The following is a 15,873-nucleotide window of genomic DNA, read 5'->3' as shown; positions in this document are numbered from 1 at the left end:
TGTTACTTCATGCACAGAAGTGCATATTACACAATAATTAGTTGACCATGATAAAGAAAAATCTTTTATGACTTATACATCATGTGCACATCTTGTTAATATTTACATAGCTCATCTTCAGTCAGCAGAGACAGATTTGCAGAAACCAAACCATCAAGTTAATTACAGTATAGATGTTTACAGACAGTCCTCTTTGGCGTCAGATCAGATCTGCAGGAATGTGGGAGCCAAGCTGCTCATGTGATAGGGTATTCAAGACTTTTATGCCTGAAAATGTGGCTGGGATATTGAATTTAGTTCTTATTTGTTATGGTATATACACTTTAAGAGTGGCAAGGCTGTATGCAAAATGAAAATTAACCTGAGCTTTAGTATATATACAGGTATACCTCAATATACAATACCTCTAGATGCAATATCCCGGCTTAACAATGGGGGTAGAAGTACCACCCCGCCTAATGATGGCCCAACCCCAGTTTAATGATGGGTTTTGATTTTTTTTTTTTTTTTTTTTTTTTACGATTTCGATGATAGACTAAATTTGTGTGTTTAGGTTGATTTATAAACTGTTTTTAGATGTAGATTGATGTGTTTTAGCCACAGGTGGGGTGAACATTGTCATTTTGGGGTACAGTTTACTAAGCTTGTTTTTTTCTAGACTTATTGTTGATGATTTTGGGATATTATTTGTTGGTTTTAGTGAGTTATATACAGATGTTAGACTTAAGTTAGCTTCTTTTACAGCTGTTAGGCCATTTAGATTGGCTTTAAACTTGTTTTTGGACTCATTTAGGTGGGTTTAGGGACTTGGTTGAGGGGGAAACCCAAGGCTTAAAAATGCATCCCTATACTTTACATGTTAAATCTACCCTGAGATACAATACCCTGCCTAACAGTGAGTTTTTACTTAACCAGTTGCATTGTTAAACTGGGGTATACCTGTACTGCATACAGTGATGTGAATAGTGTTTGGGTAAACCTGTATAGAATGAATATACTGTACAGTACAGCATTTCTCTGAAATCTCCATTCTAGGAGCTTTCAGTGTTCACCACCACCTTTGGCTCTCCTCTCCTTTCACTGATCCACCTGGTGAACAAGCCTACATCTTTTCTATCCTTAATGACCTAGAGCAGCTTGTACAGCACCCTACCTACTGTATATCCCTGACCGCCTAGGAGAGAGCTCCAACATACTTGTTCTCTTCCTAACAACTAATCCTTCTGCTTACACTGTTAATCTTTCCTCTTCGTTGGGCTTCTCCGATCACAGCTTTATTACCTTAACCTGTCCTATCGCTCCGGTACAGCCTGTGGACCCTCCAAAAAAACGGCGACTGTGGCACTTTGGAGCTGCAGATTGGGAGGCCCTCAGGCAGTACTTCTTTGATTTTCCCTGGAATGATTATTGCTTCCATGTTCGGGAGCCATCTCAGTGTGCCTTGCGTGTTACAGAGGTTATTCACTCAGGCATGGAAGCATACATTCCTATCTCATATCCTTTGACTAATGCAAGAAAGCCTTGGTTTAATCACACTTGTTCTAATGCTGTCCACAACAAGGAGAGTGCCTATAAAAGGTACCAGCGCCAACCCACCCCAGAATCACATCTTTTTTATGTTTCTGCCAGGAATCGTGCTAAGTCTGCTCTTCGCTCTGCCAAAAATAATTTCATCTGCACTAAATGCTTTCAACTCTCCAGCTCAAATTCTTCCAGCTCCTTCTGGCACCTTGCCAAAAACCATTCTGACAACTTTACCTCATCATCCTTCCCTCCTCTTTTCTACTCTGATGGCTCTGTAGCTGTTTCTTCTACTGATAAAGCAGATCTCTTTGCTCTGACTTGCTCCTCCAATTCCACCTTAAACGATTCCGGTACTGTTCCTCCATCACTTCCCTCCTCTGACTTCCATGAGGAAGGCATATGGGCCTGATGGAGTCCCTCCTGTTGTCCTCAAGAACTATGCTTCTGTGCTTACACCCTGCCTAGGTAAATTCTTTCGCCTTCGTCTTTCAGCTTGTACCTTTCCTTCTTGCTGGAAGTTTGCTGTCATTCAGCCTATCCCAAAGAAGGGTGACCATTCCCAACCCTCTAACTATCATCCATTTGCTTCAACATCCTGTGTCTCAAAAGTTTTTGTGTCTATTCTTAACAGAAAAGTTTTAAAGCATCTTTCCTATCACAACCTTCTTTCTGATCGTCAGTATGGATTCCGTCAGGGACGCTCAACTGGCAATCTTCTCACCTACCTCTCAGGCTCTTGGTCATCCTCCTTTCGGGACTGTGGTGAAAGCTTTGCCATTGCACTTGGCATCTCAAAGGCTTTCGATCGAGTCTGGCACAAATCTTTAATTTCCAAACTGCCCTCTTACGGTTTCTATCCTTCCATCTGTGCCTTCATCAACAGCTTCCTTTCTGGTCGTTCTGTAGCTGCTGTTGTTGACGGCCATCATTCTTCTCCTAGATCTGTTAACAGTGGTGTTCCTAAGGACTCTGTCCTATTACCAACTCTCTTCCTTTTATTCATCAATTACTTTTCTAAGCTGTACATCTAACCCTATCCACTCATATGCTGATGATTCCACCCTTCACCATTCCATTCGGTTCCCGCAATGTCCATCCCAGCAGTTACTTCAACAGTCAAGGGATGAGGCTATGACACTCCTAATGTCTGACCTGGCTCGTATCTCTAGCTGGGGTAAAAATAATCATGTTGTTTTTAATGCATCAGAGACTCAGTTTTTACACCTATCAACCCGACAGAATTTTCCACAGGAGTACCCATTAAAATTTAATAATATCCAGCTCAATCCAGCATCATCCTTGAACATGCTTGGGATTTCATTCACTCGGGATTTATCTTGGAAAGATCATTTTACATCTCTGGTAAAATCTGCTTCCAAGAGAATAGGTGTGCTAAGCTGACTCTGTACCTTTTTTACTCCTGCACAGTTGTTGACTTTATACACGGGATTTATTTACCCCTGTATGGAGTACAACTCTCATGTGTGGGGAGGCTCCCCACAGACAGCTCTTCTTAATAGGGTGGAGTCAAAGGCATTTCGTCTCTTCAACTCTGCTCCTCTTACTGGCTCCCTTCAACCTCTGTCTCTTCACCGCACTGTTGCCTCTTTATCTCTTTTCTATTGCTATTTCCATGGTCATTGCTCCTCTGAACTGTCTGCTTGCATCCCTCCACCTTTACGACGGGTGTGTAGCACCCATCTAGCAATAAACTCTCATGCTTTTTCTGTTCAACTCTCTTATGCAAGAGTTAACCGTTACTCCCAATCCTTCATTTATGCAACAGGTCAACTCTGGAACTGCCTCCCTCTGTCTGTTTTTCCTACTTCCTATGATCTCCAGTCTTTCAAACGCAGTGTGTCCAAGCATCTTGAAATGAACAGATCTTGAATTTGGCTCTCTTTTGTTTTTTTTGTTTTTTTCTTAGAAGGAACTGTTTTGCGGGCTCGTAGCCATTAGTCCTTCTTCCTCGCATAAAAACAAACAAAAAATCAGTGCCTGAAAGTTATGGATGTGCTGATATTAGATAATCATATGTCTAGATAACTGAATTCTGCTGTATGTGGAATCTGAAGTACCAGAATTACAGTACTGTACCACTGTAGTTACATTAATACTCATAGTTCTATGAAGTACAGGTATTTACCATTATTACCTAATGGGTTAGTGTTTTGAATGTCCCTTTTTGAGTGAGAGCCATGCATATTCTAGATAAGATCCCCAAGAGGTGTCTAGATTTTTTTTCAATCACATAATGTCATCAGGGGAAGTACATAGTCTGGTCATTTACTTTTCAATCCGTGGATTGCGCAATTACCATTTTCTATCCTACCCCTTGGTGTGCAAAAATTTAAGATTTTTTTTTTTTTTTTTTAAGTTTTTGTTTATTATAAACTTGAAGATAAACATCCAGGGCATCATCTGGTGAAAAAGAAAATAATCTCTCTCTCTCTCCGTCTTTGTGTAGGGCCATGTGTAAGTTTATGTAGGGAAGTAGTGAAGAACGAGAAGAAAATTTTTTTTTGTCTGTTATAAACTTAAAGATAAACATCCAGGGCATCGCCTGGTGAAAAGGAAAAAATCTCTCTTCATCTTTGCATAGTGCCATGCATAAGTTTGTTAAGGGGTGGAGTAGTTAGTGGTGATGCATGGCCAGCACAGCCTGAGCTGTGGCTTGCAACAGTACGCTTCCCAGCCTGAGGTGTGGCTTGCAACGGTACACTTCCCAGCCTGAGCTGTGGCTCACAGTCCACGGATTAATGTATTGGGCTGTAGTAGTGTAGCCTCAAGCCTCTACAGCCCCAAGGGGGAATATGGGATTGACTTACTGTTTGTCCTTCAACTCTGTCATTATTTTTTTCAGGCCAGGACCAGTCTCAGTCATGATGTCTTTGGGAAATGAGGTGGGTAACAGCATCTGGGAAGCCAACCTGCACGGCCAGACTAAACCTGGTCCTCGTGCAAGCAGAGAGGACAAGGAGAGTTGGATTAGAAGGAAGTACGAGGCAAAGGAATTTCTGGCAACCCCTCCCTCAGGCATTTCAGTACATGAACAGGTCAGTTTAGGGGTTACTGCTGCTTCAGTGAGCATGGAAGGGTGAAACTAAACTTTCATTCATTCATTCCTCATCTAATCTAGTGTTGCCCCATGGGGTGCGTAGGAGCCTAGGGTTAGGCAAGTTGGTTCTAACATTTAAGATGAGGGTGGCCAGCCTCACTCATCCCTGAGTGGCAATATGTGGGCAGTAAACCCCAGCCACCCCCTGGATATACACATGCATTGGCTCAGTCCGATTGGAGCTCCTTAATTGCCCGCTAAACCACCAGGCACCAAAATTTGGTTATATGGTTACCGACCAGCATAGTAAATAGTTTCCTGGTGTACAGGAAACCATTTGGCTTGTCACTCAGTGTAGAGTCACCCATAGACAGAAGGAAGAGGAAGGAATGAAGGAAGGAAAAACAGAAGAGGAAGGAAGGAAAGAAGAGAGGAAAGGGCAGGCACTCAAGAGCAGCACTACATCGAGTGAGTGGATGGTGAGCGCCCCCACCAACCACTAAAACTACCCAAATTAAGCAGGTAGTCAAATTAAACAAGCCCAGAATAAGCATAGTCCATTAACTTGAATATCATAGTGTTAGTTTAGAATGAGAAAGTTTGAAAGACACCTTCAAGTCCATATACAGTATGGAACATTCATCATTCATTCATCATCTAATCCTGTGTTGCCCCATGATGAGTATAGAAGCCCAGGGCTATGCAAGTTAGTCCTGACAGTTAAGATGAGAGTGACCAGCCTCACTCATCCCTGAGTGACATTACGTGAGCAGTAAACCCCAACCACCCCTTGGATATAAACCTGCACAGGCTCAATCTGATTGGAACTCCTTAATTACCTACTAAACCACCAGGCACCATAATTTGAATATATGGTTACCACCCAGCATAGTAATGGTTTCCTGGTGTACAAGAAACCATTTGGCTTGTCGCTCAGTGTAGAGTCACCTGTAGACATAAGGAAGAAGAAAGAATGAAGGAAGAAAAGACAGAAGAGAAAGGAAGAAGGAAGAGAGGAAAGGGCAGGCACCCAAGAGCAGCAGCACATCAAGTGAGTGGATGGTGAGTGCCCTCACCTACCACCAGGACAATATGGAACATGATGTCAACATGTTTTAGGTTAAGTAGGTGGGGGCGCTCACCATCCACTCACTCGATGTAGTGCTGCTTTCGGATGTCTGCCCTTCCCTCTCCATCCTTCTTTCCTTCCATTCTCTTCTGTCTTTCTTTCCTTCATTCTTTCCTTGTCCTTCTGCCTACGGGTGACTTTACACTCCCTCTTCTGTCTTTCTTTCCTTCATTCTTTCCTCTTCCTTCAGCCTGTGGGTGACTCTACACTGAGTGACAAGCCAAATGGTTTCCTGTACGTCAGGAAAGCATTTACTACACTGGGTGGTAACCATATAACCAGATTTTGGTGCCTGGTGGTTTTAGTGGGTGATTATTGCTCTCCAATTGGATTGAGCCGGTGAAGGTTTATATCCAAGGGATGGTTGGGGTTGATTGCTCATGTAATACCACTCAGGGATGAGTGAGGCTGGTCACTCTCATCTTAAATGTCGGGACCAACTGCCTAGCCCTGGGCTCCTACGCTCCTCATGGGGCAATGTAGGATTGGATGATGGATGTATGGATAGAGGAAATTACAGTTTGGAGGGAACTGTAAGCCTAGATACAGTAATCCAACATCTAACAAGCTTTTCCTTAACTTTTTTCATTATAAAACTTTTAATCAGTTTAGGAATCCTTTCTACAAAAGCTGTTGTTCATTATTAAATAATCAGGATGTGTAGTGAAGGATCAGGGTTGATACAGCTCACACCGACATTGATCTTAGCATAACTGAGTTTGAAGTGCTTTTTGAATGTAATATTTAACTAACAAATACATTCTATCACAATGTCATGCACTCTGCAAATAATTTTTCAATCCTCCATGTGACATAATATTCTTTCTAGAATTTAACCCGGACCGTAACCACTTCATTCCAGGGGCATGTTTTATATATTGCTATTGCCATCAACAGCTTTGAAGAGACTTGTTGACATGGAGGAGTTATATATACCTTCATTAACCCTTTCACTGCCAGAGGTCTTTGAAGTTGAATAAAATTGTCTAGTGGTGGCAAGATAATGTAGAAAAATGGCATCATAGTGAATAGTATGTCATGTCTGCTGAACATGGTAGTTTCACAGAATGCATTCATTTTCTTATGCTAGCAATTAACATACAGTAATTAACCTTTACCACAAATCATCGACCCTGCCTACCCCTGGAACCACAAGAAGGGTCCGAGTTTTTAATTTTCACCAAGGTAAATTTTGGTTTTATAGATTTCAAAAGCTTTATTTTACACTCCAGAAAATGTATATTTCACTCTCATTTGTCTCATGGTTACTGTACTATCAACCGTCAAAGAACGTCAAAAATAAAAACTTACCCCTCGCATATAGAGTAGAGAGAGAGAGAAAAAATGCACCAAAGTAAATTTTGGTCATATGGATCTGAAGAGCTTGATTTTTCAAGAGTGAGAGCAGTGGAGATGGGATTGCTGAGGAATGTTTAAGGAGTAGAGAAAGTGGATAGGATACGAAATACAATAATGAGATTCGTGAAAGATGCAGAGTGAGGAAGTCTGTGGACACCAGAATCAAAGAGAGCATACTGAGAATGTATGGTCATGTGGAGAGAATGGATAACAGTAGAGTGGTGAAAAAGGTATATCAGAGTGCATATGAAGGAGGGAGGAGGAGAGGTAGGCCAAGGAGAAGGTGGAGGGATATGGTGGATGAGTGTATGAGGAAGAGAGGTATGGAAGTCGGTGAGGCTAGGGAACGAACAAGAGATCGAGCTGGCTGGATGAATATCGTGAGAAGTGTATGATCAGGGATTTGGCACTCCTTTTTAATGTGACAGCGTTGGATTGACTCTGTCGGATACATTTATGTGAAGCTACAGAATGTGGTGAAAGTTTTGGACATATCAGATAGAGCCAGGATTCCAGGGGCTTGAATGATGAGTGAATGGAAGTGTGGCCCATTGGATTAGGCAGACATGGGCTGTCTGGATGTTGCTACTTTCCCTTCCCTAGGGTGGGAAAGGAGGTCAAGATGATGATGATGATGATGATGATGATTCTACACATCAGAAAATGTATACTTCACTCTCATATGTCTAATGGTTACCGCACTATCGACTGTCAACTGTGATAAAAAGAGGTCACCCCATGCTATGAACGAGAATGGAATATCATAAGTGGGAACTGGGAGATGGAGGGAGTGTGGGGGGCCGTCAGGAGGATGGGAAGGAAGGGAATATGCCTGCCCCACACAGCCAGTACAGTCTACAGGGAGTATAGGGGGTAGTTTGGGTGGGAGGGTACACAGAGGGCAGGATCCTATGGGTCAGAGGGAGGTCGAGAGATGGCAGGGGGGGGGGTCCCTTCCCACACCCCGGGGAGGAGCCAGATCATGCCTTCCACCACCCGATCTCATAGTTTCCATTGGTTAGGTACCATTTATGTCATAAAAGAGATGGGGATACAGCTCTCCAGTTGTTTGTAACCTTACTATGATCATCAGACATAGGACTTCACGTACCAAGTTCGAAAACAAATGATCGTTGAACATAGCACTTTGGGGTTAACCGTACCGCACTGTTTAATTGATGGTAATCAGGTAATCGTGGTAAATACGTGGAATAACTTTGTGTGAAATTGAAATTAGTATTCAGAGCATTAAAGACCATACAGACTGTAGACAGGCGAAGTAGTGATGTAACAGGATTATTATATTGTACCGTAAAGTGTCAGTTGTATTTAGCTACTTAGTGAGAGGCTTTTTCATGTAATGTATAAGTATTGCACTTCTGACCATTTCTTGAGTTTATCATAATTTACACCACTGTGCATTATGATAAACATCTTAGTCTTTTGTTAAAAGTACTGTGGAATGTATATAGTGATAATATAATTTTCATTCCCATGTGATTTGTTATTTGAGGTTTGGAGAAGTAAGGCATAACTACCTATATGTTTAAAATTAGGAAATCAGGATTTAAATTTTACCTCCCAAAATTATATCTTGTTCAGTATGTGATGCATTATTTGTGTATTCTTGCTACCTCCAACTGATTTTATTAACTTTGAAGGAGATTTCTTGTTATGAATGTTCACCCTTCACAGTAGTTTCAACACTCAGTCGTGACCTAAATGTAATCATCTGTATTCAGCAAGAGTAAAGTTTTTTTTTTTTTTTTTTTTTTTTTTTTTTTTGGGGGGGGGGGGACCTATAAGATTGAAAGGGTAAAGTTAGTGTAATGTTTCTCATAAAGCATTATATATCTGTTCAGATTGTTGAGTGTGTGTGTCGTGGAGATGTGAAGAGGTTATCGGTGCTGCTACCTCATGCAGGAGATGCTGTCAACAACCCCTTGGCACCTCACAGAGACCTTCGCACGCCTCTGCACCTGGCAGCAGGTTTCCCCTCCTTACCATGTGTCCAGCTTCTCCTTTGGGTAAATTTACAGGATTTGTTTGTGTTCATTCTTTTGCAGTGCTGTGAGTCATTCAACTGGAATAAGTACTAATGCCTTCGATCTCTCCTCTCGCTGACGCTTGCCCTGCTGATTGTAGGAGAGGGACATTGGTGGGGGATGAGATATTTGAGATTTTTGAGGAATGTGAAAATGCTTTGTGAGGAGTATAAATGGAGGAAGTGAAGTAACACACTCTTCTCAACAGAATAACTTTCAAGATGATATTGTGAGTATACTGAATATTAAGTAGGTTCTCTCATAAAGACTACTTATGCTTTTATTTTCTAACAAGCCATTTCTTTTACCTAGTACAATGCCAGTGTGAAGATTTGTGATGCTGAGGGGCGTTCCAGCCTGTTTTATGCCCGGTCTGCTGGAGACAAAGAAGTAGTGGAGCTCCTACAACAGAATGGATGCATCGATACTACACCTGCCCTAACCCCACACACTCCTGCCCTCACCCACTCCACCCTTCCAATTCCCACCAACTCCACTTCACAGCCTTCTACTTTACCCCGGAGAAAAGGCTCAATCAGTCGTAAGCCAGATCTTGACAAGCTTCAGGCCAGTGTTATCTGAAGTCTTATGGACAAAGGAGTGTTTAAAGATGTTGATGCTAGAATGCGTATAGTCTTTACTGTGAATTCTTAATTACATTCCTGGTTGTACTTTGTAAACTATTGTATTTAATATACATCCCGTTATTTATAGCAGAGCTGCACTTGCAAAATCCTCATAGAAGTCATCAGTCATAAATACATAGTTACTTAAGGAGATAGTAAAATCACAGAATTTAGTGAGTCAGTTGTTTCATTTCAGTGACTGTTTATCCTTGTTTATTTTTCCCAGTACTGTAGATATTGAAGTCTAGTTACCACACAATATTACATCCAGTAATGCTCTCAGATTCAAAGCAGTACCTAGGAACCAGATGAATATGGCTGAGTTAAGGCACTCCTGAAACACCTTATATACAGTATATGCCTTCTTGCATTGTATCTTCATTGTTGGCCTGTGATCGAACCATTACAACATAATCAACATCTTTAGAGACCAGCAACACATACTGTATACTCAAGATTCTGTCACTAGGTGTAATTTTAAGATGTTAGGAGGAGAGGAGTTAAAAGTGTACATAACATGAACCCATCTGTGTACATTTTATCATCATGCACCTCTCGGGTCATCTGGTTTGGTTGTACATATCTGGGGGAAACATGAATTGTACCAAAGGTTGAATGCGAGTGAGATATATATTGTAGATTTATGTATGTATTGGTTTAGTCAGAGTGTAAAGTTAATTATCCTGCTCAAGATACAAATGTATGAAGCCAAAGTTCATATAATCACTATATTAACTGATGCATAAAGATGTGTCAAGATATATGCTGGCTGGTTGGAGGAAGATTACCATCGAACACAGCTAAGGAAATAATATACTAAAGTTAATGTCAGCATTGTAATATTGTACATTAATAGGTTACTGTAGTTTTTCTTTCGTATTTATTTTTACCATTACTGACAATGTATCAAAACTATTTTGCTGCCATTGTTAGTTGAGTGTATCTAGGTTTTGGTTCATTCACAATTTTCATGTTAGTCCAGTGTATCGGTTGTTATTTTCTTCCATCAGTGTGCCATTGTCTTCATTGTGCTTTCATGTTACATTTGCCCCAACAGTTACTGCCTCATTGGTTGCAGACTACTGAAACAAATTATTCCTCTTAACCTGTCTTATCATTCTGAAGGTTAGGCCATTGATGCAACCACAACAGAGCTGTTGAGAGCATTGTACTGAGGATATTGTTAAGTGTACAAATTTTGTTACTAAGCTGTCATCTGTAAATTTGTATATACATATATTATATATATGATCTGGTCATTTACTTTCCTTGAATTCCAGAAAATATAGTTAATACTAGGTTTACTGCCGAAGAGTTGAGAGGAAGGTTGGGACTGGAGTGTATTGGTGTGATGAGCAGGGGTAGCTTGAGATGGTTTGGGCATGTGGAGAGGATGGAGGATGACACTTGGGTGCTGAAAGTGATAAGTGTGAATGTTAGGGTAGACTTGTGAGAGGCAGACTGAAAAAGACCTGGGAGAGGGTCATAGAGTGTGACCTCAGGGTTAGGGACTGAATAGGGAGGCTGCCAGAGATCAAGCAGTGTGGAGAACTGCCATTTGATGACCAAGGCCGACGTGTGCAAGCATGTGCGAGCTTTCATAAATGGTACAATGCTATGTATCACTTTACAATACACAAGTCACATCCATAATCATCATCTCAGAAGTGGTGGTAGGTGGTGGCAACCATCATCCACTCACTTGATGTAGTGCTGCCTACTTCTTTCACCTTTATCATTTTATTTCTGTGTCTGCCCTCCTCTCTCCCTGTTTCTCCTATCTTTCCTGTCGGTCTTTATTACTCCTCTTTCCTTGTCAGGTGGCTCTACATTGAGTGACAAGCTTAATGGTTTCCTGTAAGCCAGGAAACCATTTACAGTGCTGGATGGTAACTGTATAACCAACCCATATGCATTCATTACATGTCGGCAAGTGGGTTGGTGGAGGGTTAGTTCCCCTTCCCGTAAGACAACGTAACTCAGATGGTCACCGCTTCTGGGATAATGGGTCTGACTATAGATAGATAGAATAGATCTCAGAAGCTGTAATCCTTACTGGGAACCCCCAGAAAGGAGGTGGCCATGACAGAATTGCTTCCAGGTTACTTTTTCCCTCATATCCCTCTTGCTCTTTCAAGCACTCCTCCTCTCACCAATCTACTGTTTCACTCTTTTGTTCCATACCACATAAGGATTGTCTCTACCAATATCACCCTCAACCTTACTCTTAAACCCTTGATACCCTATCTACTGTTTGTGTAATATTTCAGTGTCCACACCATCTCTGTATACTATACTGTATATATATATATATATATATATATATATATTTTTTACTTGGTAACATCTGCATCTCACTCTTATTGTTCTTTCTTCCATTCCATAATACCCATAAGTTTCATTGTTGCTGATACCATTCCTCCTCCTTACACTTGCAGCTGATCCAAGAAAAGTAATTTCTACAGCATGCATCTTATTTCTGTCATCTTATTTCTGTCACTCTCTGCCCAGGTTTCATTTCCATGTGAAAAAAAAAAAAAGAAGGGGGGGGAAGGGTCTCCTAACCTTCTTGTTCTATCTTTCCCTACAAAATACAACCAAGCTCTCCAATTTGTCATCTTCCTTGAGGTGATCTTTCCATAACCCACACTCTTTTTTTTTCCGTGTGTGGATATCAGTAGTTGGAGGCATCCATCATGTGCTCACTCAATGCAGGGCTACCTGTAGGTGACTGCACTGACAAACCAAATGGTTTCCTGTAATCAGGAAAACACTTACTATCCTGGAAGGTAAGCATATAACCAAATCCACGTGTTCCCTGTGTGTAGTGACAGAGTGTTAGTGACCTACCCACACCAAGTTGTCACCGAAACACAAGATGACGCCAGTTGAGTTCATAGTAGCACACTATTTACCGGGCCCTTTTTACTGCAGGTGGGTTATGACTGACGTATTAAAAGGTTTATATTGCAGTTATAAATGTATGTATATAATGACCAATTCACTCCATATGACTTCATTTTCTGTCATGCTACTACCAGACATTTATCCAACATTTGAAAAACTTTGAACTGTAAAAGTTAGATCTGTGGGTTTGAGTCCAGTTGGTGGTGGCCTATATTCATTTTGATGTTTAACTTTGGCCTAAAATTTTCATCCGAGTTGTAACAGTATATTATGACTAGAATATTGAATAACAAATAAAACTAGCAGCGCAAATGTCACTAGAGTATGATACAATCAACGGAAAAGACGTAGAGCTATATTTTTGTCTTAGCCTGTCATTTAACTAGCTAGATGAAGTAAGCTGTAAATGACTAAAATCCTTTGCCATAGATCCTCCACCCCGAGACTCCAAAACCGATGCCTCACTGGCCTGCATTTTCATTAGCCTAAGAGATTGTCTAGCACACCTTAACAATGAATTTCTGCATGTGGCATGTTAATATTCACATGCTATTTACCATGGCAGTATGACGTAAATGCAGAGATGCAGCATTGAAAAAAAAAAAAAACATGAAGGATGAGGTGGTATATAGTTCTTTTACACTAACTTGGCCCAGATTTTCGTCCTTTTGTAGCTTATTTCAAAAAGCTCAGTGGCAGAAAAGAACAGTGCTACAGCTCTACAAACCACTTAAAAGCACTTCTCTACTAGCACCATAATATAGTATTTCTCTAGTATTTATTACAGCTCAATACTGAAGGTGTGAAGATGGCAATCTTAGGCCAGGTAAAAGTATAAGTTTTAGCCCCAGGTTCATTTGAAACATGAACCTGGTGGACTGCAGAATGAAGTTGCCCTTCTGCTGCTCATTGTCCTTCTTTTTAGGGGTGGGGATGGAACCGATGGATGTTTGTATAGCCAGACAGGTCCACCTCCTGGTAGTACGTGCTGCCATGTGAGTGCATTCTTCACTAGAAACCCTATAGGGTCTTTATCCTTCACCAGCAAAGGTACTAGAGAAATAACCAAAATCGGCCCTCAAGAATCCCGAATATAATCCTAGTAAATTCTTTGTCGTACCTCATTCTATATAATTTTTGTGTGCCGAAATTCTTGTCAAATCATGTTTTGCATACGCATAAAATCACTATACATCATCAGTGACAGCGCATTTTGGTTTAAACTTCGCGGGTGCTAGTGGCGGATGTTTGCTGCGCCAGGCGATCTTCAGTTGTAGGCCGCCATTTCGAAAAGCTCACAGCGGGACAGCGGCGGCTGGGCCGCAGTATGAGAGCTCTTAGGCTCGCAAGTTTTTTTATTTGAGGTGGTCGGATGTCTGGATGGACTTTTCGTGACCATAATATGGCCAGTGTGAACCCAGGAGGTTGTGGGCTGAGTTACAGGGGTGGAGGAGATCCACGTGAGCGACGGAAACCATTAACAAAACTAAACCCAACGATTTACCCAAGCGCGTGCTTTCTGCGTTACGTAAGTGCTGTCTTACAGACTTGATTATCCTGTAGTGTATTAACTTATTTTATCTCACTCTAGCTTATTTGTGGTCAGACTAAAGGAGAGCTCCCACTAACAAATGAAAATTTAAAAACGTGTTAGGAATGTTAAGTATGGCCAGCTACTGATGGACGTCGGCGGAATATTAACGCATGCTAAAACTTCATTTAAGCTTTCAGAGGTAGGTTTATAAAACGCCCAGTAGCTGTAGTAATCCAGGCAAACTAACAACTAATCTGTGAAACAGGAAATATGGCATGGCCGCACCTGTCAGGTAATAATTTTATAATATGATAGTCCATGTTTTTAAAAATCTGGGTTTCAAATGTATGTTGCGTTATCAATTCTTTACCAAACGGCCGCGGCCATTCCATATTTCCCATTAAAATGAGTCATTCACAGGTTACCTGTTATTATTCCCGGATTGTCACAGCTACTGGGCATTTTTATAACCTTGCTTTTGAAAGCCATAGATGAGGATTTACAATGCGAAAATATTCCGCCGACGTCTGCTATAGTAACCGGTGTCATATGCACAGAGTGACTTTATGCTGGAAGTTACCGTTCCCTTCTCTATTAAGCCTAAATTAACCTAACCTAACCTTATCCTCGATCAACCTAACCTTAATAAACCAAAACTAAACTAATCTTAATTCACGAAATGACTCATTTCACAATCTTCCTGTAACATACATATATATCTTTATTTATATATATCCATATATCGACCTATAGTTACCTACAGGTCGATAAGACATCCAACTATCTTCCTGACATGTACAGTATTTCATGCATTGTTGTTGAATGGCACAAAACTTGAGATAACGTTAGTAAGCCGCTTACTAAAATATCCCCCCCCCCCCCCCAAAAAAAAAAAAAAAAAAAAAAAGTTTTTCCAATCACTTTTTTCTTGCAGTCACAGTTCAACGGTTAATTATCTGTGTTGCATATGTACCAAAATTATCTACCTTGAGATCATGAGTGTTATAATAAAGGTGAAATCGCCGCACCCATTTGGTAAAGACCTTCATAAATTCATTTATGACACTCAGATTCTGCGGGAATATTTATTAATAAAGATTGTATAATTCGTTAATGACAGATTATGCGGAAATAAGATGTTGCTAAAAATTTATGCACGAAGTTAAGGTTTGTTATATATCCAGTTATCTTTGATGTTCTGTGTATAATTATGGCCATGGGAGACCTTTTTTTTTTTTTTTTTCGTTAATAGATTTTGGACATACAAAGTAGGAAGTGCGTGCAGCGTCAGTGTCATCTTCATTTCCACATGAACAGCACTTTGTTTTCTTTCCAGTAAATCTATTTCTGTCAATTTGGAGCAGCTTATTTGCTCTGCCTTTGTATAACGCTACTAATGCTGGTGTATTGATACATTTTGCTTTCACTCTTTTTATTTTTTGGTCAATTTCCGGCTTACAAAAACAAGATAATCAGTCAGTTCCATTTTCCATTTTTCTGTGTCCCAGTTTACGGTTTTCCTCTTTATGGCTTCGTTCTCATGGGTACAGCTTCTCTTTGGCTTACCTGTATTTCTTATGGATATTTGTTCACCCTTTTAATCCATTTGTATTTTCTTGTTATTTTCATATCTTTACTATTAAGCTTGATTTCATCAGTAAGGATCCCATCTGTCAATTAGGAGCAGCATA

The 15,873-nt window shown here is 40.6% G+C and overlaps 1 protein-coding gene across 3 annotated transcripts in view; it reads left to right on the top strand.

Annotated features, from left to right (window-relative positions):
* Nucleotides 1-10,992, top strand: part of CenG1A (Centaurin gamma 1A) — a 779,192-nt gene extending 768,200 nt beyond the window's left edge. For all 3 annotated transcript variants that reach the window (XM_080266917.1, XM_080266918.1, XM_080266919.1), the window contains 3 exons: nucleotides 4,388-4,580; nucleotides 8,933-9,097; nucleotides 9,428-10,992. In XM_080266917.1, coding sequence (XP_080123043.1) covers nucleotides 4,388-4,580; nucleotides 8,933-9,097; nucleotides 9,428-9,697 — 628 coding nt within the window. In that variant the 3' untranslated portion in view covers nucleotides 9,698-10,992. The remainder of the gene's footprint in view (nucleotides 1-4,387; nucleotides 4,581-8,932; nucleotides 9,098-9,427) is intronic.
* Nucleotides 10,993-15,873: the final 4,881 nt, after the last annotated feature.

This window comes from Coenobita brevimanus, chromosome 22 (genome assembly GCF_032717465.1).
Source record: "Coenobita brevimanus isolate Jiangsu-jjx chromosome 22, ASM3271746v2, whole genome shotgun sequence".
NCBI classification, from domain to species: domain Eukaryota; kingdom Metazoa; phylum Arthropoda; class Malacostraca; order Decapoda; family Coenobitidae; genus Coenobita; species Coenobita brevimanus.
The sequence above is the reverse complement of the archived record's forward strand: the minus strand, read 5'-3'. Positions and strand labels throughout refer to the sequence as shown.